The sequence below is a fragment of the Leopardus geoffroyi genome, chromosome A1 (assembly GCF_018350155.1).
Source record: "Leopardus geoffroyi isolate Oge1 chromosome A1, O.geoffroyi_Oge1_pat1.0, whole genome shotgun sequence".
Taxonomy (NCBI): Eukaryota; Metazoa; Chordata; class Mammalia; order Carnivora; family Felidae; genus Leopardus; species Leopardus geoffroyi.
Window position 1 is genome coordinate 180,122,295 of NC_059326.1, and position 24,863 is coordinate 180,147,157.

At 43.9% G+C, this 24,863-nt stretch overlaps 1 protein-coding gene across 1 annotated transcript in view; it reads left to right on the top strand.

Moving 5' to 3' along the window:
- SLIT3 (slit guidance ligand 3) overlaps positions 1-24,863 on the top strand; it is a 596,997-nt gene that overhangs the window by 430,567 nt on the left and 141,567 nt on the right. The window contains exon 6 of the mRNA XM_045502118.1: positions 8,896-8,967. Coding sequence (XP_045358074.1) covers positions 8,896-8,967 — 72 coding nt within the window. The remainder of the gene's footprint in view (positions 1-8,895; positions 8,968-24,863) is intronic.

Below are 24,863 nucleotides of genomic sequence, written 5' to 3' on the forward strand. Positions count from 1 at the left end.
TGGGACAGAAGAAGAGGGGATAAAGGGATAGGCTCAAAGCACAGAAGGATCTGAATAAGATGAACAGGAACTTTTTCTTAAGAATCTCATAAGAAATTGACCTCAGGCCACGTAACTTCAGATCTGAAGGAGACTTTAGAGATTATATAAGATGAATTCCTGTATTTACTATTATTTATTTCAAAGGAAAGAAAACTAATGCCACAAAGACATTTTCAGAGCGCATACATTTCATTACTTTCATACTCAAAACTTCCTTTTGGGCTAAATGTTATTCCCTCCATTTTACAAATGAAGAAACAGACGTGGGAACATGAGTGCTGTTCATAAACTGGGTGGTTTATAAACAGTCCAAGATCAGGGTGCCAGCAGATTCTGTGTCTGCTGAGGGCCTGCTTCCCAGAGGGCCGGCGGTCTTTTTGCTGTGACATCACGTGGCAGAGGGGGCAAGGAATCTTTTCAGGGCCCTTTTGTAAGGATACTAGTCTCATTCATGAGGGCTCTGCCCCACTTCCTAATAACCACTTTAGAGGAGAGTTTTCAACATATAAATCTTGGGAGAGGGGAAGACACATTCAATCTATAGCATTCTACCCCTGGCCCCCCAAAATGCATATCTTCTCACAAGGAAAATATGTTTCATTCTATCCTAATAGACTCAAACTCATTCCAGCATCAACTTAAAAATCTGAAATCCGAAGTCTCATCTAAATCGAGGCTCAAGGTATAACTCACTTGGAGCAAATTCCTCTCTAGTTAGGAACCTGGGAAATCAAACATGTGCTTCCAGAATGCAATGGTGGGACAGGCCTAGGACCAACATTCCCATTCCAAAAGGGAACAATAGTAAAGAAGAGAGGAATGACAAGTAGGTCCAGAGCAAGCCCAAAACCTTAAAACTCAATAATAATCTTAGGCTCTGTGCTCTGCCCTTCAGGTCCACTGAGACAGGTGTGAGTCACTTCATTCATCAGCTAGAAATTTATGGGCACCCCAGTCTTCTATTTTATTTAAAAAAAAAAAAAAGGTAGCAAATGTTGAGACCCTCCAAAAAGTTACTTCACATGGGTTGGAAATATGAGTAAATTCAGAACGTTTTAAAGTTCTACATGAGAGATTCATGTGATTCTCCTAAAGGGAGACAAAGCTCTTTGGAGGTCTGAGAAGGCCATTTCTGTGTTTCCTTGATATGGCCTTGATGGACTGTCAGGGAGAAATCCTGGACCAACCCAGAGTAGAGCTGCTTACATCCTGTATTTGAATGGAACCCAACATCCCGCCTGGGCTCTTATGCCTGCCTGAAGCTGTTTCAGTCCAGGAAGAAGTACTCGGCTCTGGCTGCCGTGTGTTGCTCATATTCACATGGCTGGAATAGTTTCTCTAGAGTCCAATGGGAAAATTTCTGAAACCCCTGTGGGGGTGAAAAAATTTAAAAACTCCCGACAGTTTATGCTGATTGACTTGAAAACAGAAATAAAAAGCCAGAGATGTGGATGGTAACTTTCAAGCCTGTTAACAAAAGTACTTTTCATCTTTCCAGTTTCTCACTCCCTTTCTCTTCCACCAGGGAGGAACCCCAGATGGTTATCACTCCAGAGTGTAACTAGGGAAACCACAAACCTGCCCCAATTGCTATGGAGACAGCCTTTTTTATTTGTTTGGCCTCTGAGTATTCATGACATCAGCAAGGAGGCCAAGAAAAACACGGGTGCTTCTTACAAAGGCATTTTAATTCCCAGTGAGGAAAATTAAGAATGCACACTAGGACCTCTCAGCAACTATCAGGGTTCCCACCAGCCCCGCTGTGGGTATAGGTGTGTTTGTAAAGGGACAGCCCATTTTATAGGAGATGCAGTGAGGAGCCTTGGGTTGATGTCATTGATGTGCAGAGAATAAATCTGTTTCCAGTGGAGTCAGCCCCAGGGATACAACCGGGGAATGACCACCACAGTTTGCTGGGATGGATGAGTTCCCCAGGATGGGTGTCAGAAGTTTCAGTGCTAAAATGAGAAAGTTCCAGACACACCTTGGCAAGCTGGACATCCTAGGTATAAAAGCACTTTGTTCCTAGTATCACAAGAAAGGGACACAAAAAAAGGACGGATTTGAGATCAACCTCAAAACAGGAGAGCACATTTTGCAACAAACACCAAACTTCCTTGATCCCGTGGTCTACGAGTGGCCACTAAGTGAATGAAACTCTCCTCCATGTGAATATAGGGTGTTTTTGTTTGATCTGCTTTTGTTTGGTCGGTTGGTTGTTTTTGTTGTTGTTTTATTTATCTAGAAATGCTAGAAATTGGTTTCAAATGGATACTCGTCCAAATTAAATGAGAGCTCAGCTTCTTCCTAGCAACTATCCTTCATGCTAAATTGGTTTGCAGGGATTTTCCCCCTGCATTTTTCAGCACAAATTCATTTGCCAAATCCCCAACAAACCGGAAACTATGTAAACACAGAAGTGGAGTTATTGATATTTCCCAGTGATGTGTAAAACACCCCTTTATTCTCCAAGGTCTGGCGTGCCTCTTTGGTGCTAATCCATCATCTGTGTTTGCATTATTGCAGAGCTTGGTTTCAGGAGCATGTACTGGAGTGGATGCAGTTATTCTCCTGCTGAGAAGTTGCATGTGTTGAACAGCAATGTGATACATACTTAATAAAAGGTATTATGCTAGGCATGTGGCAAAGTGTGCATAAGGATGCTTGTTGAAATAGATTCTGCTTCAATTTTTAAGTTAAGTTCTAAGCAGGATGTTCTGATCAGAGAGCTTAATTAACCTAGAATTCTGTCCTTTACAGAGTAAGTGTGGTTGGTTAAAATCTTTGGAATACTAACAATCACTTAATTAGCTAAATATATCTGTAAATATGACTGGAGATGGGCACATTAAATTTCAGAGGTCAGCAGTCACTTTACCCATTTAATAATAAGCATTTGCATTTATATGCATACAATAAGAAGATATTACATGTTATAATTATGTAAGAAAAATAGACATAAAGTTGTCATCTGTAGACAGGAATCTTTGTGGATACATAAATAATGCATGGATCGGTAAACATATCAATATGCATGTGTTCTTGGGTCTGGTGGACAAGTGTACCAAATGTGCGAAATAATAGATTCACCTCTTTTTGTTCGTTTGAGATGTCATTTTAATGTGGAATTACAGTAGCTCCTTAATGATGAGAAGTAGTGACAATTCATTAGCAGACTGTGGCTTAGATCAAGTGTTTGATTTGCCTACAAAGTGTGGCCAGTACTCAATTATATGGAGTGTATGCTTTCCTTTTGAACATATTTTTTCCCCTTTGCCAGTTAAAATAACCTTGAGCTTTTTTTTTCTTTTGAAGACCCCAGCCAGCGGCAGACAAATTGTTCTTCAGTAATGATTTTTTTTTAGAATCTTAAACTGTCATTAAAAAAAAAAAAAAAATACCCTTCTGAAGCGCTACTAGATTTCTTGTTTTCTGCTTAAAGGACAATCGGATAATGAGAAGAAAAGAAACAGCATGTCAGGGCTACTTCATGTTTTGTCTTCTGGCTTGTTTTAAGAAAGCAGGGATTCCCTGGGGGTTTTTTGTTTGTTTCTCTCTTTCTTTTTAATAGTTGCAACACTTTGAGTACACTCCCAGTACGTATGCGTAGGAACATATATTTTTCATCAAAAATAAATTTGAATTGGTTTTTAGAATCCTCTTATATCTTTTAAGATAGTCAAGATGTGAAAACCGCATGTGTCGCTTCTCCCAAATATTTTCAAGGGATGTCGTACACTTTATTTTGTATCCTCGGCACCTAATACAGTATGAACATCTACGAACACTCAGTTGCTCTTACGGGTTAATTAATTGTTGGATTCTGAGACCATAGGCTTGCTATGAATTTCTCTTGTGAATTTCATGCAGAAGTCCTTCTACTTACTGTGCGCATTTTATGGAGATAGTTTTGCTCGGAAATTAGCAAACCGTTTAATTCCAAAGAGCGCTGAACCTTAGCTACTTCTCCCATTTAACGTGAGGGCTGCAGTGACGGCAGCTGCAGTCCTGGAGCAAACACTGCGGCTGGATTGGGGGCCGGAGCAACAGTGCCCTTAGGCTAAGTTTAACCATCCAAGGGCGGAGATGCTGGGGTCGCCCAGAACATCTGGATGAAAAGGAAACATCTGGATGGATGTGCCTTGGTATGTAGACCTTGTATCTAGATGACTAGTTGAGAATTCTACTTTTCTTCCAGATATCCAAAGCCTGTTTCTGGAGATTTCTGTCTTCGAGGTATTTCTTCCTCATGGGGACTCAAATGCATCAGGGAAATCATGAGATTTTCTTTCGCCTTTGTTCTTGCTGTATGATGGTGGTGGTGGTTAGGAGATAGGTACATTGCTCTTAATATTGTAATCAGTTTTTTTAAACCCTTTTTAAAGGATTTAGATCTGCTTCTTTAAGTTTTTGAAGTGCAGAAATATTTCTGTCCTGCCTCAATTGTGAAATTTGAAACTGTGATTGAAAGAGATGAATCGTGATAATGTTATGCTTATGAATGGGAATTCTTACAAAAGCACTATCTCCCTGTCTGCTGTGGGTGAAGATTATTTTAGGTCCTCACTCATGCTGGCTTTCCCTTCTGACTTGTTTATATTCTCAGAGTATAAAAATACAGTAGTCAGAAAGCTCCTCTCAGGGAGTCTGCATTTAGTTCTTGTCAGAGGAGTCCTTTCTAAATGGACTCTGGTATCATTTTAGCACACATTGTTTGCTGAAATCTGAGCTGCCCAGGGAAATTAGAGCAGTTAATTTAATATTGTGAACGTTTTGGGGCTTCCAGGCTTAGTCACAGGCAGAAAAGTGTAAATCAAATTGAGTTTTCTGTATAAAGTAGATGACAATGAAAGTTGCTTCCAAAAACCAGCCCAGCTTTCCCCCATCTGCTGCCTTCCCGCTCCTCATCTTCACGCTGGGCCCACAGAAATTCACGTTATTCCAACCTTCTCCCCAGATGCTCCCTCAGGGGAGGTCTGTGTGGCAGAAAACTCCCAGTGTGGTCGTAGAGGGAATGCTCCACCATTACCCCCTGTTAATAGGGCCATAGGGCCACAGCCAGGACTGTGGAGCTCATGGCTTAGCGTCTCCCACCATATAGTCTGAGCCCAGCCCTGCTGTACTTCAGGACAAGGACTTACCCCTGCAACCACGTATGACCAGCTGGGAAGTCCCTGGCACTGTGCTAGGCACCAGGGCAGGCTGTTTTGTATGGTAAAATTGGATTCGGTAACAGTGCAATATATACCTCTTACTGCCATGGGAAAAATAGAGCGCCATCAGGCATCCTAAGACTGCCGAGTTCTCTGTGCTCCCCTTTCTAAAGTTCCTTTTGCACATACAAGCCTCCTGAGTAATGGAGTAGGGAGTGAGCAATGGGCTTTTTGCTTTGTTATTGAGAGGATCTTTGAAGGAGTCCTTTCAAAGCCATGAATTGGACCTTTGACCTGAGAGCTTAGAACACAGTTCAGCAGCCTCCATCAACCCCCAGAAACAAACTGCTAGCTAAGTCAAAGGCTTTGGCCTTAGCTCTGGCAGATTCTCTGTGTGTTTAGTCGTGCTCCACTCCTAACACCTGCAAAGAAATGCTGGGCTTGCATTTATTTTGTACTCCCTACTCCATGCTTCAGGACTAACTTTTGCATGTCTGAGATGTAATTTTGAAAGAAAAAGAACCCTTATCTGAACCAAGTGTGTATTTACTTTGCTTTAGGGGCTAGTTTATTTGCATGAAATACCAGGATTGATTACAGACAATTAATGACCTTTTTATGAACACTCTGATACTCGGTGCCATAAAGATATTATAGCTGGACAGTGAAGTAATTCTCAGGTTTTCGTTTGCTTGACGTGACCCTCCTAGGCCTTGTACCCCTGTAGACTTCCCTGATGAACAATGCAGATGGGGAACGACTGACAACTGAGGCTGGGAGACTGTTTATCTGTGAGTAGAGTGAAAGGACACAATCTTGGTTATAATAAATGTTTTCCAGAAGAGCACACTTCTGCATAAATATTTGAAATTTTGATACATTTCATACATTCTAAACCAGTCTATAAAAATACACGTACAGAGATACTTCTGATATTAAAGCTCGGTTTTCCCCATTACTAATAAACGGCTAGGTGCCAACTTGTGCCACCCACTGAACCTGTTTAAACATCATGGCACACTGATCATGTGTGACACCTCTCTGCTTTCAGCCTCACAGCGACCAAGCCCCACCTAAGACTCTGTCCCCACTGTGCCAGTACCCTTGGTGGCCAGGCTCCAATGGGACGCTGACTAGTGGGTTTTGATTTTCATCTTTCACACGTGTCCTTTCCCTCACCCTTTTTAATCTCTCTCCACCACTTAATTCTTTCCCTTCTTTCTTTTTTTTGTTTTTTTGTTTTTTTGTTTTTTTGTTTTTTACTTATTTGAGACAGAGAGAGAGAGCAGGGAGGGGCAGAGAGAGAGGGAGATAGAGAGAATCCCAAGCAGGCTCCCCACCAGCAGCTCTGAGCCTGACTCAGGGCTCAAACTCAGAACCATGAGATCATGACCTGAGACGAAACCAAGAGCTGGGCACTTAACTGACTGAGCAGCCCAGGTGCCCCTCCTTTTTTTTTTTTTCTAGGAGTTTCTCTTCTCCCCTGCAGATTGCATTCTTTCCATATAACATTCTGTATACTTAGAGCATCCTGTTTGGTTTCTGGTGCTCAAAAAGAAAAGGAATAGAACACACCTGACAGATCCAGCAAATAAATAACATTCTAAAAGCAAGAACCTCTCTCTGAAATGTCTGCCCCAAAGCAGATAGATGCACGACAAACTGCCATCTCTACGACACTCTCCTAGACTTCTCAATGTGATGATTTAGAAACTTTTCTATTTAGGAGGATGCGGCCATTTTTGCCGAATTCAGCATATTTATTGAACAATTTCTTGGAGCCAAAAGCCAACTCCACTGTATTTCTGCTTGGTAAGGTTTGGTGGCCTTGGTATGGGGCGGGGGTTGTTGATTCATCGGCCCTTAAACTGATGATAAATCTAGAAACTGGGCAGCAGTACTAGGCTGCCTTAATAGAACCTTTTCAGGGAATCAGCAGCCTCAGTACTTACGGGAAATCTTTGGAAAGGATATCCAGCAAACTCATGTGAAGAAAAACTCCGGAAGAATTCCGGGTAGCAAGAACACTGAGATTTCACATGAGTGGGCATCAGCGAGAACTCTGAACACTCGATGTAGAAGTTGCCGACCTAAAGAGTGCTTCTGCTTCATGAGATACCCATTTCCCGTTTATTTTTAAGGCCTAAATGTCTAAGTCTCATATCGTGAGCATTTATTGGCATGATTCCATTCCCTGTAATATCGTGACAGAGCCCATCTGTTGTGACACATGACATCAGTCTAATTGTATGTGTTTCATCCACGTGCACGTACAGAATCCTGTATCTATCTGGTTTCTCAATGAGAAAAGTATTTTAAATCCTCCTTCCTGCTGCAGAATATAAAACCCTCTGTGAGGGTTACCGAGTGTTATCATTGATACATGTTTTGCACGGAGTTGTTGGGATAAATGAGTACAAGTCATAAGTGAAAATTTCCAACATCAGGCAATCCCTCCACCTGAGAGGGGCTGATTTTTTCTAAGACAAAAGAAAAAAAAAAAGTCTATAAGGGAGTTTTCTCAGTACAGCCATACTTCTTTAGGCCATTCCCCCCAAAGACCGTGGTATGTTCTGTAAATAAATGCAATAGACAATCTGGTGCTAATACACATTTTCTATATCCTGTCTTTTAGCAAACAAATTACTGATATATAACATGATATTTGAGTTGGGATGTGGTCTTGACTTACACATCAGATCTATTTTGATTTAGAGATAATGGTGTATATTTGTTATCCTTCAACTAAAATACCTCAATTGCCAACTAGAATGTATATTAGTCAAGACATCCTTTTAAAAGACATTATTTTCATGCTCATAAGATGGAAAGGAAAATTTAAAAAAAGGAATCCTGAAATAGGTGCATTTAATTCTCCCCAATTTAAATTTAAGTGGTACATCTTTAAGGCAATAACAATATTCCTTTTTTTCCCCCATCAGGAATGCTTCCATCAATGGATTTCTTTAATGTTGATGGTGGTTGGTGCAGTTTGAGGGAATCTGTATTTAGTCAGAAAATGCTTCAATAGAATGACCTACCAGATGGGCCCCATAACAAAGCACGGAGGCATCAAACCACCACAGACATTTGGTGCTTAGAATAATAAAAAGACTATAAAATTAGATTAGTTGAGTCTAATTTGGAATTGGTATATTCCCTATGCACCCTCGCTGCTCTTGGGCAGATAAAGCCTTGAGATTTAGCACTGTGTCAGAGCAGAAGACTGCAACTTCCAGTAAAGGGAGACGAGGGAGAGGGAGAGAGGGAAAAAAGCATTCTGGGAGGTCGCGGAGGGCAGAGCAGTGACCTCCAATGATTTACAGGCCTTTAGCTTAATGAAATTGTTTCAGTGACATGACGGTAAGAGCTCGTAATGGATTGGATGCCCTAATGTAATGAAATTACTCCCTTCTGCCTAAAAAAAAAAAAAAAAAAAAAAAAAGCGCAATTAATATTTACTGAGACCTGACAGCCTTTGGTGCGCTCGTCTGTGTAGTTCTCTCAGACAGTCAGAGAGCAGAGACGGAGCAGCGTGGCAGACAAGCTGGCTCTGCGCGAGCTCCTGGCGGGGACGAGCAGAGCCTGCCAGGGGTGGAGGGACAGGCGCTAGGGTGGCCGGGGACGCCCAGCCCGGGCCGCCCGGCTCCTCGGTGCTGCCCCCACTCAGCCTTCATGCCCTCCCCTTGCTTTTCCACAGGCAACTGGACAACAACCACATCAGCTGCATTGAAGATGGAGCCTTCCGAGCGCTGCGCGATTTGGAGATCCTGTGAGTTGATTTTGCGACCGCTGCCTTGTGTGCGTGTGCGTGTGTGTGTTGTCCGTGTGAGGAGGAAAGAGGGGGAGTGTGTGTGCAGGGGGGTCCGTGTGGATGCCTTTCTGTGTCTTCTGCTGCAGTGCTATTAAAATTGGGAACCGGGAGATCCCTCTGGCTCACCTTGGCCAAAGTGTTCGCAGGCAGCAAAGTGTGATTTCTCACCTCCCACAAACTGGGGTTCCTGCTAATTAAGTCTCAATTGAGTCCTTTCTCCCCCTGTGCTCCCGCGGTATTTGTTGCTGGGTGGAACAGATGGGCTGGAATAGCCCCCCATCGCCTGCCAGAGCATTCAGGGAGAGTGTGTTTGAGTGTGGGCATGGGAAGAGACAGGTTACAGGTCTGGGAGATGAGAGAGGGGTAAGACCAAGGAAGGGGTCAGTAGGAATCACCCAGAATCACAAAGGGACCTTGGCACAGGGCTGGGGGCAGGGGGCAGGGGGGAATGCCAAACAGCCTGGTGAAATCTGGTCATTGCCATTGCTCCTGGGATCTCATCTCAGGTTTAAATCCAAACTTTAAGCAGTAACCTTAAAGTGGCAGGGTGGGAGCAAGATGAGAAGAGGTGGAATCCCACCCTATATAGCTTGTCTAGAAAAAAAAAAATTGTAGGTGCCTTTGTGTGCCCAGATTTTCAAATGGGTCCAACCCGATTTCCGGGGAGTCAGTGGGGATGGGGGGGAGGGTGGAACTCAGCTAGGAATCATCTTGGGGTCATTCAAACTAAAGTTGAATGTGTAAGAAAACATTTTGATTGTTGTCCCCAGAGCGACACTTCTAGCTGTCCCTGATTTGGAAAAGCCCGGAAAGGAAGGCAGTAAAGCCTAGTAGAACTTGTGTCAAGAGATGTGTGGTTCAGTCCCGACTCAGCCCCTAATTAGCTGTGTGACCTTGGGCAAGTCCCTTCTGCACTTGGGATCTCAGTTTTCCCGTTTGGAAAATAGAGGGTTTGTTGCTATATCTTGCAGGCGACTTCCCTTTTCCAAGCTCTGTCACTGCTTGGTTCTAAAAATAATTCTGATGGTACAGTTCTGTCCAGTGAATGATAGGGTAGGATTTGTTGAGCATCCCCCTGAAAATCAAAAATTACATAGCCGCCAGGTTACAGATCTCTGACTTCCAGAAGAATGAATAAATGTCGAACAAATGAATGAGTGAATATGTAAAAACATCCCTTTATACGTGAAGGAAGGTCCTCCTCCTACCTTCCTTTCCACCTGGCCCCTGCAGACAGTAGGCACGGGTTGGAGAAAGCCTCTCCACGTTGTGTGAGAGGAAGGTGATTCCAAGAGGAATCACGGGAAATCAAAGGGGATGCTGATGCTGCAAGGTGCCGGAAATCTGACGAAAGCCGCGAATTCCTGGGACAGAAACGGCAGGACCCACAGCCAGGGAGGTCAGGTTGTCAGTCCTAAGACGGATGATGGCTTCTCACCCAAACTCTGACCCCGGAACCGGCAACAAATGCAGGTCTGCTAGGGAGAGGGTGCCAGCCCAATTTAGTGACTTAGGACTTCTCTTATCAAGAGGCTGAGGCTGAGAAGGGTAGGCGCAGTTTTCCCAGCCTGCAAAAAAAGCATTTTGGGAGAGGGTTGCTGGGAGCATTTCACCCTTTTCTTGGGAAGGATGAGAAAATTCCTTGGGAAGAGACCAGGAAATGGAAATCACCAGCTGCCATGAAACAGCTGTGATGACCTGACAGCCTGCATATAGTTCTCTGCACTGGGAGTGGTGATGCCTGGTCTCAATGGGAGACCTGTCTGGGGCAGAGGATAGGGCTGGACAGTCAGATACCCTGGGTATGGGGTCCTGGGTGCAGTGGGACTCGGGCCAAATGACTCAACTTCTCTGAGTCTGTTTCCTCAACTTTAAAAAGAGTCAGCTTTTGTACACATAGAAGTGGCTTTCTGAATCCCGTCCCATCCACTCCCCTAACTCTCCGTCATGCCCGCACCCCCATCAAACCCCATCTGGGACAGAACTGAACTGCTCCTCTCTATGCCAGTGCTTTGCTATTTTTAAAACATTGGTATATTATAGCATGTTGGTACACCACGTTTCTCAAACTTGAAGCTTAAAAGCCTCTGGGGGCGGGGGGGGGGGGGGCGGGGGGGGGGAGTAGTTCTCCTTCTCTATTATTGCAAAGAGCCCACAGGACCTGATTAGTTTATCTCCTCAATTCCAAACAAAGCCAGATCAATAGCTTTGTTTTAAAGACGCTCTGATTTGGCTTCACATGGCTAAGTACTTAAAATTAATCATAATCATTTATTCCATGGGTTTTTAATTTCCAGCAGAGGCACACAGCTTTGGAACCATCTATCTTAATGGTGAGCCATTCTGAAATTGGCTGGAGCCGACATCTCCATTTAAAGAATCTCCTCTCCCCACCCCCAGACCTTCCAAATCTCATTTGCACATTGACATTTTATAATACTTCTCCATAATCACAACTTAGCCATCATAAAGAACCTTGACAATGAAATAATAAATAAGAACTAAGTGAAGGCATCATATAGTAACTTAATAAGTTTTTGAGAGAGAGAGGTTCAAAACACCTTATCCCCAGAAAACTCATCTTTAAGTATCAAAAGCTTTAAAAGTCTGCAGATTAAGAAGACAAAATAGAGTAACTTCAGGTGTATTTTCTCTCTGACATTAGGCAAAAACAAGGAAAGGCCCATGATTATTCCATGGAAAGCTCTCTCAAAATTAACTTAAGGAAAGTTTGTGGATGTCAACTAGTGGAAGTCTTTCACAAGGGATCCCCCTGTTATTTCATCCTTCCTGCGGATGAAAATGCTGTAAAACTTCTTCCCATCCAGGCTGGGGTTGGTCTCACAGGATACACTGAATGGGAACTTAGGAGGTGAGCCTGGGAGAAACACTGGCAGTAAGAAGAGAGGAATGGGCACGAGGCCGGAAAAGACTGTGACACCTGCTCTCTTGATCCTCATTTTTGGCTCATACCCCTGGGGGAAGTCTAGCAGAGAATATGGTGAACAAAGGAACAGAGCCACCACCCTCCTCCCCTTTACAGGTAACCAGAAAAGGGGCTAAGGAAAAACAAACAAACAAAAAAAACACAGCGTGAGTGAAATTTCTCAAGGCTCCAGTGCCACCAAAGAAGAATCATGGTGCACATGATACTGCCTTTGTAGCATTTGTTGTGCAGTTATCCGTGCCCAACCGTGCTTTTACATACCTTGCCACTCTGCATCCTCACAACCCTCCATGAAGCTGCCATTGTCATCTCCCTCCTTCTGCAAAGGACCCATCTCATAGAAGTCAAGTAACTGCTTAACTAGTAAGCAGCAGAGCCTGTGTGATTAACCATTCTACCAAGCTGCTTTACTGATCTGTGTGACCAAGGCCCTCGTGGTGTTGGCTCCCTGAATCATGGCCAACATGTGGCACACAGTGATGTGAACCGGACCCCAGAGCCAGACTAGGCGAGCTATCAGAGAGTTTGGAGCCTCCCACATGCTTGTGAAATTGTCATTTTTTTTTTTTTTTTTTTTACCCAGTGAATGGGTCCCCACAAAGTTGAAGGTAAATCAGACTTGCCAGGAAAAGAAAATAATCCCACTTTCTCACCGACTCACATTCTGGTCCCAGGTGTGATTTATTCTCACTTCTGGACATCACCATTTGACTTTGACACTCAGTGGTTTGTTGGCTCCATTCTTCAGACCTTCCCACGATACAGCCCCAGCTTTCTGTATGGCCTTAAGGTCCTTAACTGAGAGTTTCTACGACTCAGGCACCTTCTGTTACCCAAATCACTGGCCTTTCATTTCCACCTGTTCTATACATTTGGCGATTCACTTAGTCCGTTTCCTTCTGGTTGTGTTTACACTACCGTCGAATATGCCAAGACTGCGTTTCTGACTCTGTGTGGTCAGGAATCATTTGTTGCGGTACCCTGAGCCGTGGGTTTCCCTGACTGCCAGGTTAAGGACAGCCAGGCATTTCGCCAGTAATACCAGTCACCTCCCTGCCCAACATGCCATCCTGGGTCAGAAATCTGTTTAATGAAAAAAAAAAAAAAATTAAGCATATGGAAAAATGAAACAAAATGAAAAAACCTACTTAATAAAGTAATTAACTTTTTTCAATAGTACTGTGGGAGAGGAAAAAAGATTTTCAGACATTGTCTCCCGACTTTATGCAGCAAATCAGAAGTTTAGTAGATGTGCTGCCAAAAAATGCCAAACCAAAGATGTCAGGAGCACAGCCCAAAAATGCTCATACATCCCAGTGAGTAGCCTGCCCTTGATAAACCCCTGGTACCAGCTAAATTGTATGCAGGTCCAGCACATCTGCAGGTAACTAATGTGTGCTGTTTGGAAGGGCTCGCTCCATTTATGTCACTTGCCAGTTTTTGAAATTCAATGAAATTATTGTAGGCGGGGCTGGGAAGGATCTTAGTTGTCTCCAGAATGACCTTTTATTTTGAGATAAGGCACAGAAAGATTGAGAGCAGGTGAGAGCGAGGATCAGGCCACATAACGTTTGGCCCGGGAACCCCGCTTCCCTTACCCTTGTCCAGGCTCTGGCTAGGACATTTGCCGAGGGAAAACAGCAAGTTAGTGGCAGCAAAGGGTTGACAATCTGGGTCTGCAGACCCCTGATCCTATGTTCTTTTTCCACATTGGACACCTCCATGCAACTAGGCTATTCAGAAAAAAAAAAAAAAAAAAAAAAAAAAAAAAACCCTCAATAAGATCAGGGATCCTAAGCACAGCTGTCCTTTCAAAACCATTATTAAGTGTTTGCTGTTATTTAGGAGATTGGGGCTAGGGGGCAAACTTTAGTACATGACAGAATCAAGGAATGATTCTGCTTTCAGCTCTCTTAAAACCAGAGATTGCAAACTAGATAGATCACAGACTATATTGCAGCCACAGATGAGTTTTTAAAATCCCGTTGAGTAGTTTTTCATTGAAATTAGCATTTTGTGTTTTAAAATTACAAAATTCTTCATAAAAGTATAGATTTCCAGCTTTGGATTTCTGGCAAGCCAAAAGCATTGGCAACCCTGGGCTGCCAATGTGACAATACAATCAGTTGTGGCTAAAGAGCACGTTCCCTCCCTAGATGGGATGTGTAGACTCCACTTTCCCATCGACCTCCATTCATTTCAGTTCCCCACCAGCCCAGGTGGCCCGTGCTTTAATCCATCCAAGATGCAAGGACACCCTATGTGCCAGCATGGCACCAAATTCCAGAGACAATAAAGCTTTAGAAGAAGAGTCTCTGGCGGACCAAACACTATGGGCCAGAGCTTACCAGAATTGTTGAGTGGACATGTACAAGCAGAGCTAAGTGATGTGGAGCCCAGAAGTCCCAAACTGAGCAGGGACACTACAGAAGCAAGCAGGAATCTCTCATTTCTCATCTTCTGGGAAGGTCTTCTCAAAAGTTGAACTAGCTTCCAAATTCCCTTTGACTTTAAAGCAGTGGTCATCGGATTTATGCAATTGATGAGAAATAAGAGATAAACACCCCCCACCCAATTTCATGCTCCCTAGACCCCTTTATCATCCCATGTACTGAGCTCTTGCTTAGCCCACATTTAGAGAAGAGAGATTCAAGACTTAAAGCAGTGGTGTGTGGAAATTGGCCAGACTTTCAGGGTAGTTTTAGTTCTGCCACATCTGGGCAGGTACGACATGGCTTGTGACCCCAAGTCCCACTTGTAGACACAGAAGAATAGAGAAGAAAGTCCTTTGCTGGTATAAGAAGAAGGCAGTGACAAGAAATTGGCAATCCTGATACCCATGTCAGGGTGCGCTCACTTCTCTAGCATGGGGTTGTTGTCCTGGCTGAAGGGTGCAGGGCATTGGGTGTAAGGACTTTGATAGACACTGTTGGCCCGGTAAAGAAAACCCAGAGCTGTATACAAGTGGAGGTCTATCCTCCACTTCAACTGAGCTTCCTCTGAATGTAGAACTAGATGCTCTGATTAACAAATAATAATTAACAATATATAATACAATGAGGTTATAACAATTATTAGTATAGTCACTATAGATATTATAATTACTGTTACGGCCTCTAGTTCTTAGTGTCCGCTATCTTCCAAGTGCTATGATATTAGGATGCAGCATTGTATGCAAATCCTGACCACAACCTTACAAGATAGAACCTCTTGATCTCGTTTTTCTCATGAGGAAACTGAGGCTTAGAGAAGCTGCACGGCTTGTCCAGAGTGACACTGGCAAGTACACGGGACTGCTCTTCAAGTAGCAAATCCAGCCCCTGCACTTGCCTGCTCTGCTACAAAAAATTAAAATTAAAAAGTGCATTCTGCAGCACCCATACCAGAGAAACAATTATATGCATTAGTAAGATTACAGGCTACTGTAAATGCCCACAGTGATTCAGGAATGATAGTTTTTCCTTTTGAAAAGTTGACCCATAGGGCACTCAGATCTAAACCTATGACCTCAGCTTAATCAGACTTACATCCAGTTCTACAAAACTGCCCCAGACCTGGAGGCATGAGGCCACATTTGACCTTGGGGGTGTTAGAGTCCTCCCATAGGACTGGCCTCCAGGCCGGCTTCACCAAACTGGGTGGTTTGGGGTTCCTTTACTCACTGAAAAAATAGTAGCAGTAATACCAACCCCTTAGGCTACTATGTGGATTAAAGGAGATACCATAGGTGTGTGTCTAGCAAATAGCACACAGCCAACCAGACGCTCGTCACAGCCAAGGTTGAAGGATACACCTGTACTGTTTCACTGCCTTATCTCCAGAACTTCACACGAACCTGGAACATAGTACGTAGTCATTTAAAGACAGAGAACCCAAATCGAGTGGAAATTAACTGAATCGAAGCCTACTCCACCCTATTATGTCTATGTTATGTCTCGGTCCTGCTCAGAACTAAGGTTGTGGTTGTCCCAGAATTATTTTAAATATTGAACAAAACAGTGTCTTTGGTTTTTCATTCCTCCAGCAATGGCAATTTTTTTTTATTACCAATGAAAAAATTAGAGCCATAGTGAAAATTGGTGTTTCTAACAGACAAGACTTGTTTTTGTTTATTTACAAAGTGTTTCACCTGGGTTTCTCTGGGAGCTGGAAACATTTGTTTCAACTGAATTTAGTCATGACATACCTTTGAATAGAACTGTCATTGCCTAATGAAAGTCTTAAAATACCTACAGAATATGATTTTTTTTTTTTTTGGTACTGTGCTACAAATTGTGATTTGTTCAGGAAATCAGAATTAAAATTGTACTTTGTGGAGGGCACCCGTAACTTCCGTTCAGCTCCCAAAATACTAGGAAAGGAACTGGGTTTTCTGTAAATGCTCATGTGGGCCACACAACACACCCCCCTCCTTTGTAGTCACCCAAACTCAAGCCTCAATCATAGTCATGTTCTTAAAATGACTAGCTTGGTTTTGAGAACATCAACTTAAGGAAAAAGTGAAATTTTCTCTGAAATACAGGATAATTTTTTCCATCTAAATAAGCAGCCCTTGAACAATTCAAGTAGCTAGAATTCAGGTGGGGGAAGGTATTCTAGTGGTTTCCATTTGATTTCATGTTTCTGTTAACTAAAGGCTAGTTTAGTCTCTGAAAAGAAAATGTGTTGGTGTACATTCCTGGGTTAAGAGGATGTGGTGAAGGTCACTGAACTATTTGTTCTTGATCACAGAGGATCCGTAAATTGGTAGGAGTACCATTTTCAGCTTCTGTGAGCACCACTTGGGTGGAATCGGGTGTTGGAAGTCTTGCTGCTCGAGGGAGCCACAGACTCCAGCCACCAGGACCCTGGGCTGAAATTCTGTCTTGACAAACTAGATTTGAGAGCAGCCTTTTGGTTTTCTTTATCCCACCTAAAACAAACTAGAAAAATAGCCCTGCATCTTTGAAAACAGAAAGATAACAGAGAGGTTTTTTTCTCTGAGACAAGATGCAGAGGCCAGTGGGGTCAGTTCACTTCTAAAATGCAGCTTCTACACTGATTTGCAAATGTGCTCCTATGCCAATGGTCAGCCTCTGCCTTATCTCTATCCCCCAGCAGCCAGCAATGACTTTAGTGACCAGTGTGTGAGCACTTTCAGTGAGTATCTTGCCCTTTGTTCAGTTCTCATCTTGTGGCTCTCAAGGGTCTCCCAGCCAAGAACCATGATGCCTTGAAAAGCCTAACCTGTCTCTTGGCTGGAGCTGCCACTTCCATCCAGGATGCAGAATATCAGATGGTTTGGCTCACCTATGGCCAAGAGCCCATTACTCTGCAAGAACTGTGTCCTGAAAGCCAAGTCCTAGGAACTCAAGCAGGATATTGACCCCTTCCTGTTAGCTGGCTTTATGGAGGAGAGGATGGCATGGGGAAGACATGGAGATGCAGTACCGGGGAGAATCAGAACATCCTCCCTTTCTCTGAGCTTCCATTTCCTGTATGCAAAACCACTCAGGAGCAAGGGATGAGGAGGAGGGAGGGTGGAAGGAATCTGATTCTGTTTCTCCAGTGTCATGTTTGTATTCTTTGGACTCACAGAAGCTCTAGCGTGCCCATTCCATCTTGACTTATAACTAAATCAGAGCACCCCAACTATTGATTAATAGTTGATTGAAAACTTCAGCTGTGGAATTTGATTTTTTTAAATTGTTTTAGTCTTTATGGTGTTTTAAAAAATTAGAATTAGTTGCCAGTGTGTAAAACTCAGGTAATTATTTATTATAAATAAGACACTTATTTGTAAGTGTCTAAATTCAACTTTGCCAGAATATCTGGAAGCTGTGGCAACCCTGGGCATGCTTTTGTCTCTGATTGTCTAGAGCAGCACTGTCCAGTAGGACTTTGTGTGATGCAAGAAATACTTATGCGTGTTATCCAATGTGACAGCCACTAACCACAGTGTGACTCTTGAGCACTTGAAATGTGGCTAGTACAACTGAGGAACTGAACTTTTATTTAATTCTAATTGATTTAAATTGAAATCACTACCTTTAGCTCATGGCTACCTTATTGGACAGCACAGGTTTAAAGCTGAGTGCCGAGTACCCCATTTGGACAGGGATTGCCCTCTACACATCTCCATTGCTCCCACGGGGCCTGCTTTCCTATTTGCTTTGTTCCAAACCACTGGAGCCATTTCACATTCATTAAGAAGCACATTTAAACAGTGTATTTTCTGAAACTAAATACTTTAAGATATCTGCCACTCCCCTCACCCTCCACTCTGTCCTTTCTCTATCTGAATTTAACCTTTTGGATCTTGTGCCTGCAAAAGACCCATTTTCATTGAAACCCAGGAGTGTGATTATTAAAACCGTCTCCCCCCAAAGTGAAATCTCTCTCTGTGAAAATTAGTTTCCTGATCCCAATTATACACTTGTTTCAGCCTTGCAAACCACTTCCACGAAGTCAACTGGGTAGGAAAATCACTCCCATGTCTGGACCCGTCCCTTCTCCATACATAAGCTAGATATGCGGCAGCTAGTTGGGGAAGCAAGCCCATTAACCCAACAGAAGCCGAAGCTTTATTTCCATAAAGAGAAAAAGAAAAAGAGCTGACCCTGCATAACTTTTCAAATGCAGTGGGGGTTAGTTGTGACTTTCAGAGTCGGGCCAGACGTCCTATCTTTATACAGCTCTGGACATCCACAACCTCTTCCACTGCTGTCTGGAAAACAGTTCCCATTCCAAAATTGCCATTTTAGAGCCAGCACCAGCCCAGTGGGAATCGGAGAGTGTAACTGTAGTTGGAAAGACCCTGGAGATCAACCAGTCCTACAATTTGTCTTAAAAGAAAGAAACTCCCCAGAAGGTTGAGTGAGTTACACATAGCCATGGAAAAACTTCATAGAAGAACAAGCCAGGAAACAAGTCTGTTGGCTCTTTGTCTAGTGCTCTGTATTACCGTCTACCTTTCCCCTGTATTAGCAAAAGGGAAACAAAGACTAGTGAAGCCAGCCTCTATGCTCTGTCCAGCCCATCATCTCTTAATCTCTAACATTTTTCCAGAGAGAACAGTGTATGTTCAGTATGGGGACCAACACCCTCCCTTTCTAGGGCCTTCTAGTCCTGCAGGCACTGCTGGCGTGTTGACCACCCCAGTATCCACCAGGTTGCTATCTGTTAGGAAGGCAATCTGGGAAGAGATTGAATACTACATCGTTGATCCTGGCTACCAGTGGTGACCAGAGGCCTGATGAGTGAGCACAGGGGTCCCTGCCCCTGTTTGAGCCCAAATAGCCCAAGTAAACTGTGCCTAGCTCCCCAAGAGAGCCCTTTCCTTGCAAACACCACAGGGTGAACCCAGACCTTGCCAGCATCTCCACTGAGAAACAGAGCCTCGTGCACACTGTAGCTTAGTTCCAAACTGTTCACAAGAAACAACTTACAGGTTTAGCCACAGGACTGATGCATGGTGTGTGGGAAGCTGGCAAAGGCACACTTGCCTGGTGGGACACAGTCTTACCCTTAGAAACTTCCTCAGGGCTCTTTGTCTCCAGATAATGATAGTGGGATGGGAGATGGGGGGAAGGAACCTTGAATAATTTTCTATCATTTAAGATAGTTCATTTAAATAGTAGGTTCCCAGTGGCTGTCCTCCCAGAGATGCAGTACAGAAGGAAGGCGTTAACTACGTCTCACTATTAAAATACTTCTTTATTTTTTTTAAGTTTTTAATTTTTATTTATCTTAAGAAAGAGAGAGAAGCCTGAGTGTGAGCAGGGGAAGGGGCAGAGAGGGAGGGAGGGAGAGAATCCCAAGCAGGCTCCACACTGTCATCGTAGAGCCCAGCATGTGGCTCGATGACCCCATGAACCATGAGATCATGACCTGAGTCAAAGTCAAGAGTTAGACACTTACCCGACTGAGCTACCCAGGTGCCCCCAAATACTTTGGATTTTATATACATATATATATATATATATATATATATATATATACACACACACACATCAAAGTATGTTATATATGTGATATGTATATGTGTATGTATATATATCTGTGTGTGTGCATATGAATATATATGTGTGTGTATGTGTACATATATATATATATATGTATATATATATTTGATTCAGATTGTTAAATTGATCTTTTTGGTTCAGAGACTAAAAGCTGGCATCTGTAATCCAAATCCAAGGTATGTCTCATTTGTGACTTTTGTTACCTAAGATGATCTATTCACCAATATTAAAAAACCAGGAGACTTCATATAAGAATTCTAGATGTCTGGCTTTCTCTTGAAAAAAAAAAAAAAGGAATAAGTGGCAGCACTTGCACCCACATTCCAGCATAGCGACAAGCCATTGAAACAAGAAGTGACCGTCCCATGTGGCAGAGGTGGGTTTGCTGCAGACTCCATACAACCCACTTACTCAGATGTAAAAGCCTGGCTCCTGCAGGCAACTGAGTTTGTACTCCTGGATCAGCCCAGGCGGCTGTTCAGAGCAGAAATTTATTTTTATGAAAAGATGCCAAAAGCATGACCCTTCACATTCTAAAACTCATCCATCCATGCAGTAAATATTTATTGAGTTGTCCTGTGTGCCAGACTCTGGGCTGGGCCCTGCCCATACAACAGGGTGCAACACTGGCGTGTTCTCTGCCCTCTCACTGCGCACACATCAGTGGGCATTCCAAGACTTCCTGTTCTTCCCCTCTTACAGGCTGAAATGCAGCTGAGGGGGAAATTGTCCATTTCTCCCCCTCTCGCCTGCAAACTCACCTGTTCGGTTATGTAAGTTGGAGGCCGTTCTTCCATTCTCAGTCCATCGCAGACATCTTGGCACACTGGCAACTTCCTGATTTCTAAATAATGTAGTAGACAAGATTGATCGTCCAGATTCCCAGCTTATGGATGATGAAACAGGATCGGCAGAGGCCACCTCATTCATGTTGTCGTTTAAGTACATTTTACAATTAAATCGGTCATTGGGAGACAGTTGAATGCTTCTGAATCACCACTAGGCAGTGTCTGTGATGATCTCAAAAAAAAACTGGGTAAGGAGATCTTCAGAATTAAGGGATGTAAAACACTGGAGCATCAGGAATGCCTACACTACCAGCCATCTGACTGATGATTGGCACAATTTGAAGATTCATGTTTCCCTTTTGATCTTCCACTTTTTACATTTATTTTGGAGGCATCTTTTCTTTCCTCCTTTTAACACTGAAGCTCTGCCGGGTAGAAGGAGATGAGTTTCTTCCTGTCACAATATGAATATATAATGAAGGAAGAACCAAAGACAAGCCCTTTTGTTAAGGAATCCGTACCATCAAAGGCTCAAATTGGCAGCTGATTGTTTTTATTTATTTCTGTAGGTTTTACATGACACCTGGAGACCATTTAAAATGTTACTTGGCGGTGAGAGCTCTGTGTTTAAAAATAACGCTCACCCGGTGCCAAATCACTTTAGAGTCGGGTACAAATATTGAGACAAAAACCCCAGCTGTTATTGCTTTGGCTGCTAATTTGAGGTGTCAAATGAGAGCTCGCCTGCTATACGTCAGTGAATAAGGCCCCTTGTGAGATCATTATGTTTTCTAACAGTTGAGAGTAATGGACTAATCAGTGCAGCATCAGTTGTTTTCATTATATGCCCACACAATGGTTATGAGCTTTAATTTAAACGGTCCGCAGGGAGATCAAGGAAATCAGTAATTGGCGGCACCCAGGATAGTCCCGGAGAGCAGGTGATGTGAGAGGTGGCTTCCCACCATCCTTTCTCCTCTCTCCCTTCATCCCTCCTGCCCCATCTGCCCTCAGAGACTCACTACCTGCTGCAAATAGCCAAAAGATGAGCTTTGCTTAAGAAGCAGACCTGTACTCTTAGTTCTGCAGGGGTATGCTTAAAAATTCCGGTCCACCGATCCAACAGTAAAGGTGGCTTCTGGCAGCGATTAGACTTGTTAGCCAAACCTTGACCTCAGAAGGCTTGAAGACCCAATTTCTCTCTCTTCTGTGTAGGCTCTACCACTGCCCTCACTCTCCATGCTGGGCTCTCTGTTCTGAGGACGAGAGGAGGGTCAGGTAATGCTGTTGTCTTTGAGCAGCCTTGGCAGTGAGGCAAACTCCACAGTCACTGCCACATGGAAGTCTGTGAGGGCTGAGACCAGCACTAGTCTATAGGACTCATCTCTGCCTTAGGAAAGACATGGAAATTGGACAGCCAGCATCTGTCAGACGATCCTGTAAGAGGCAGTTTTGTGTAACAGTTAAAAATATAGGGCCCTGGTGTCCCTTTTGCCTGTATTTGAACATTGGCTCCACAACTTACTAGCTGTGATCAGGGCAGAGTTCGATCTCTAAGTTCAACTCTATGAAGAGTTCATCTCTAAGTAAGTTCATCTCTAAGTGAGTTCATTTCTTAGGCTCCAAAATGGAAATGACTACCTGAGGATTGGTGCCAGCACATAGCAAATACTTAATATTGTTATTGCTATTACTGACATCTTTACTGGAAGCTCTTGGCAAGCTCACACCAAAGCAGCATTCTTTACTAGTCCCACTCATTAGAAGGCAGAGTTCGTGGAAGAACCTATAATATTCAGTTGAGGTTTTCTCAAAGGGCGTGTCATTATACATTCTTCCTGATTTCTGGAGTTTCCTAGAGCCTCCAGCCAAATTAGAACAGTGCACAGCTGGGTGAGAAAGGCAAGTTCAACCTGGATGGGAGGGGACATGCAGAGAAGCTTCAACCAGAAATGACTGAGTCAATCAGTTGGGGAGCGATTCTGGGCTGGGGGAAAGGCTTGGGGATGCCTCTCTCAAACTTAGTGGGCATTTGGCATGTGTTCTCCTGCAGCCAAGTTCACAAAGAGACACCACCTACACACATCCTAGTGGGCTGAGCCAGCCAGCAGCATTCACATTCCCAGGACTGAGGAGGATGTAGAAGGGCCTGGTCATCAGCAATAGGCCTTGATTCCTGGTGCCATGATGGCTGTCCAATCAGCAGCCACTAAGAAATACCAGGACAGGCTAGTCCTGCTTTGACATGTAAACCAGAGAAGAAAGCAGGCACCTAAAGCATCCTCAATTTCATTCCTCCCTCCCTGTCCAAGCCAGCAAAAGGGAGAGGGAGAAGTGAGCCCTCAGTCCCTCCCTTTGAGGTCCACGTGCTGCCAGAATCCCTCTGTGCTTTTCATTCCCCATGCCAGCAGTTTAGATATTTCCTACAGGGTCTGGCCACACTATTTGCACTCAGCTGCTCTTCAGAAAATGATGCTGCCTACTTTGGTTCGTGTTTGCCCCTGTAAATTCAATATAGGCACTGTTGGAGAAGTGGTATCTTCAGGGCCTAGAGTGCTGGCCATTGGGACCCTGGTGTCTGTAAGTACAAGTCAGGGCATCTCCAAGCTCACTTTAAAAAGATATTCTGCTGCCATGGCTGCCAGTGACTCACCAAGAGTCTCCTTTCTGGGGATTATTAAGGAGGGAACCTAGACTTAAGGAACAATTAACCTGCCTTGAGACAAGGGAAACAGGCCAGCCTTCCAAGAGGATTTATCTAGCCCAAGGAGTTTGGATTCCCAAAGGGGAATAGGAGGGGCTCAAAGAGTATCCCAGGAAGGTTGGCATACTGGGAAACTGCAGTGGCACTTATTGTGGATGCCTGGTTTTGCAATTATATGATACATGCTCACAGATAATATTGCTGCATTAGAGCCAATTACATAGTGTTATGGACACACAACACGCAGATTACACCCAGAGCCAAGAAAGCACAGAGTGATAAAGCGATGGCCTAATCGGAGGAGACAGAGGGAAATGTCAGCCTTATTAAGGTTGCCAGGGTGGTGTGGCTACATCTGGACTTAGCTCCTCCAGATCAAAGATGGCTATCTTGAGGGATGTGAAGGAGAGCCACACTCCAGCACTCACCAGAGAACAGTAGGGAGCCAGGGCAGATGCCAAGTTGGAGCTTTCCCAGGGTGATTACAGCTACCTCCATGGAGGACTGTGTACTGTTTCAGAGCCTGGGCCTCTTTCTAAGCAGGAAAGCACCATGCCCTCCACAAAAGAGGCTTTCAAGTCCCAGAGTCAGCAAGAAGATAGCCTATATTCTGTCCTCTACACTTAGGTAAAGGCTCTATTCTTAGCTATGCCTCTAGCTCAATGGTTTTCAAACTTGAGCTTGCATGAGAATCCTCTGGAGGGTTTGTTAAAACGCACATGGCTGGGACCCCCCTCTCCCCCAGAGCTTCTGATTCAGTGGGCCTAGGTAGGGCCTGAAGATATGCATCTCTAGCAAGTTCCCAGGTGATGCTGCAGGTCCGAGGACCACACTTGGAGAACTACTACCCAAGTTTTCATCCCACACCCAACCCAATCTGGGTACACCTGCCCTGTCCCTTGAACAGGGCCTTCTCCTTGGCTCCGATTTCATCACAGCATTGTAGGTTCTGGATGCAGTGGGAGCCATCTTCCAGGTGGGACCGTGGTGCAGGCCAGATATGTGTGGATTCTAGAGTTAGACCACCGGCTTTAGATTCCCAGCCCTCCCGGTTGCTACTTGGGCTTTCCTACCAGTGTTTTGACAGTCTCTGACCTAATCCCCTCTTCTTACAGAGCAGTTATGCCACTTGCCAGCAGATCACAGTTAATTACTGACAAAGGCAGGACTGGAATTTCCCAGTTCTAGAGCAGCCAAGGGTCGGCAAACATTTTCTATAAAAAGGCAGATGTTAATATTTTAGGCTTTGTGCCCTGTGGTCTCTGTTGTGTCTCCTCGGCTGTTGTGACACGGAAGCAGCCATAGACAATACATAAACAGGTGGGTAAAACTTTATTTACAAAAACATTCTGTATTGGATGGTGTTTGACCTGTGGGCAGTAGTTCATCAATCCCAGTACGTGCACAGCTTC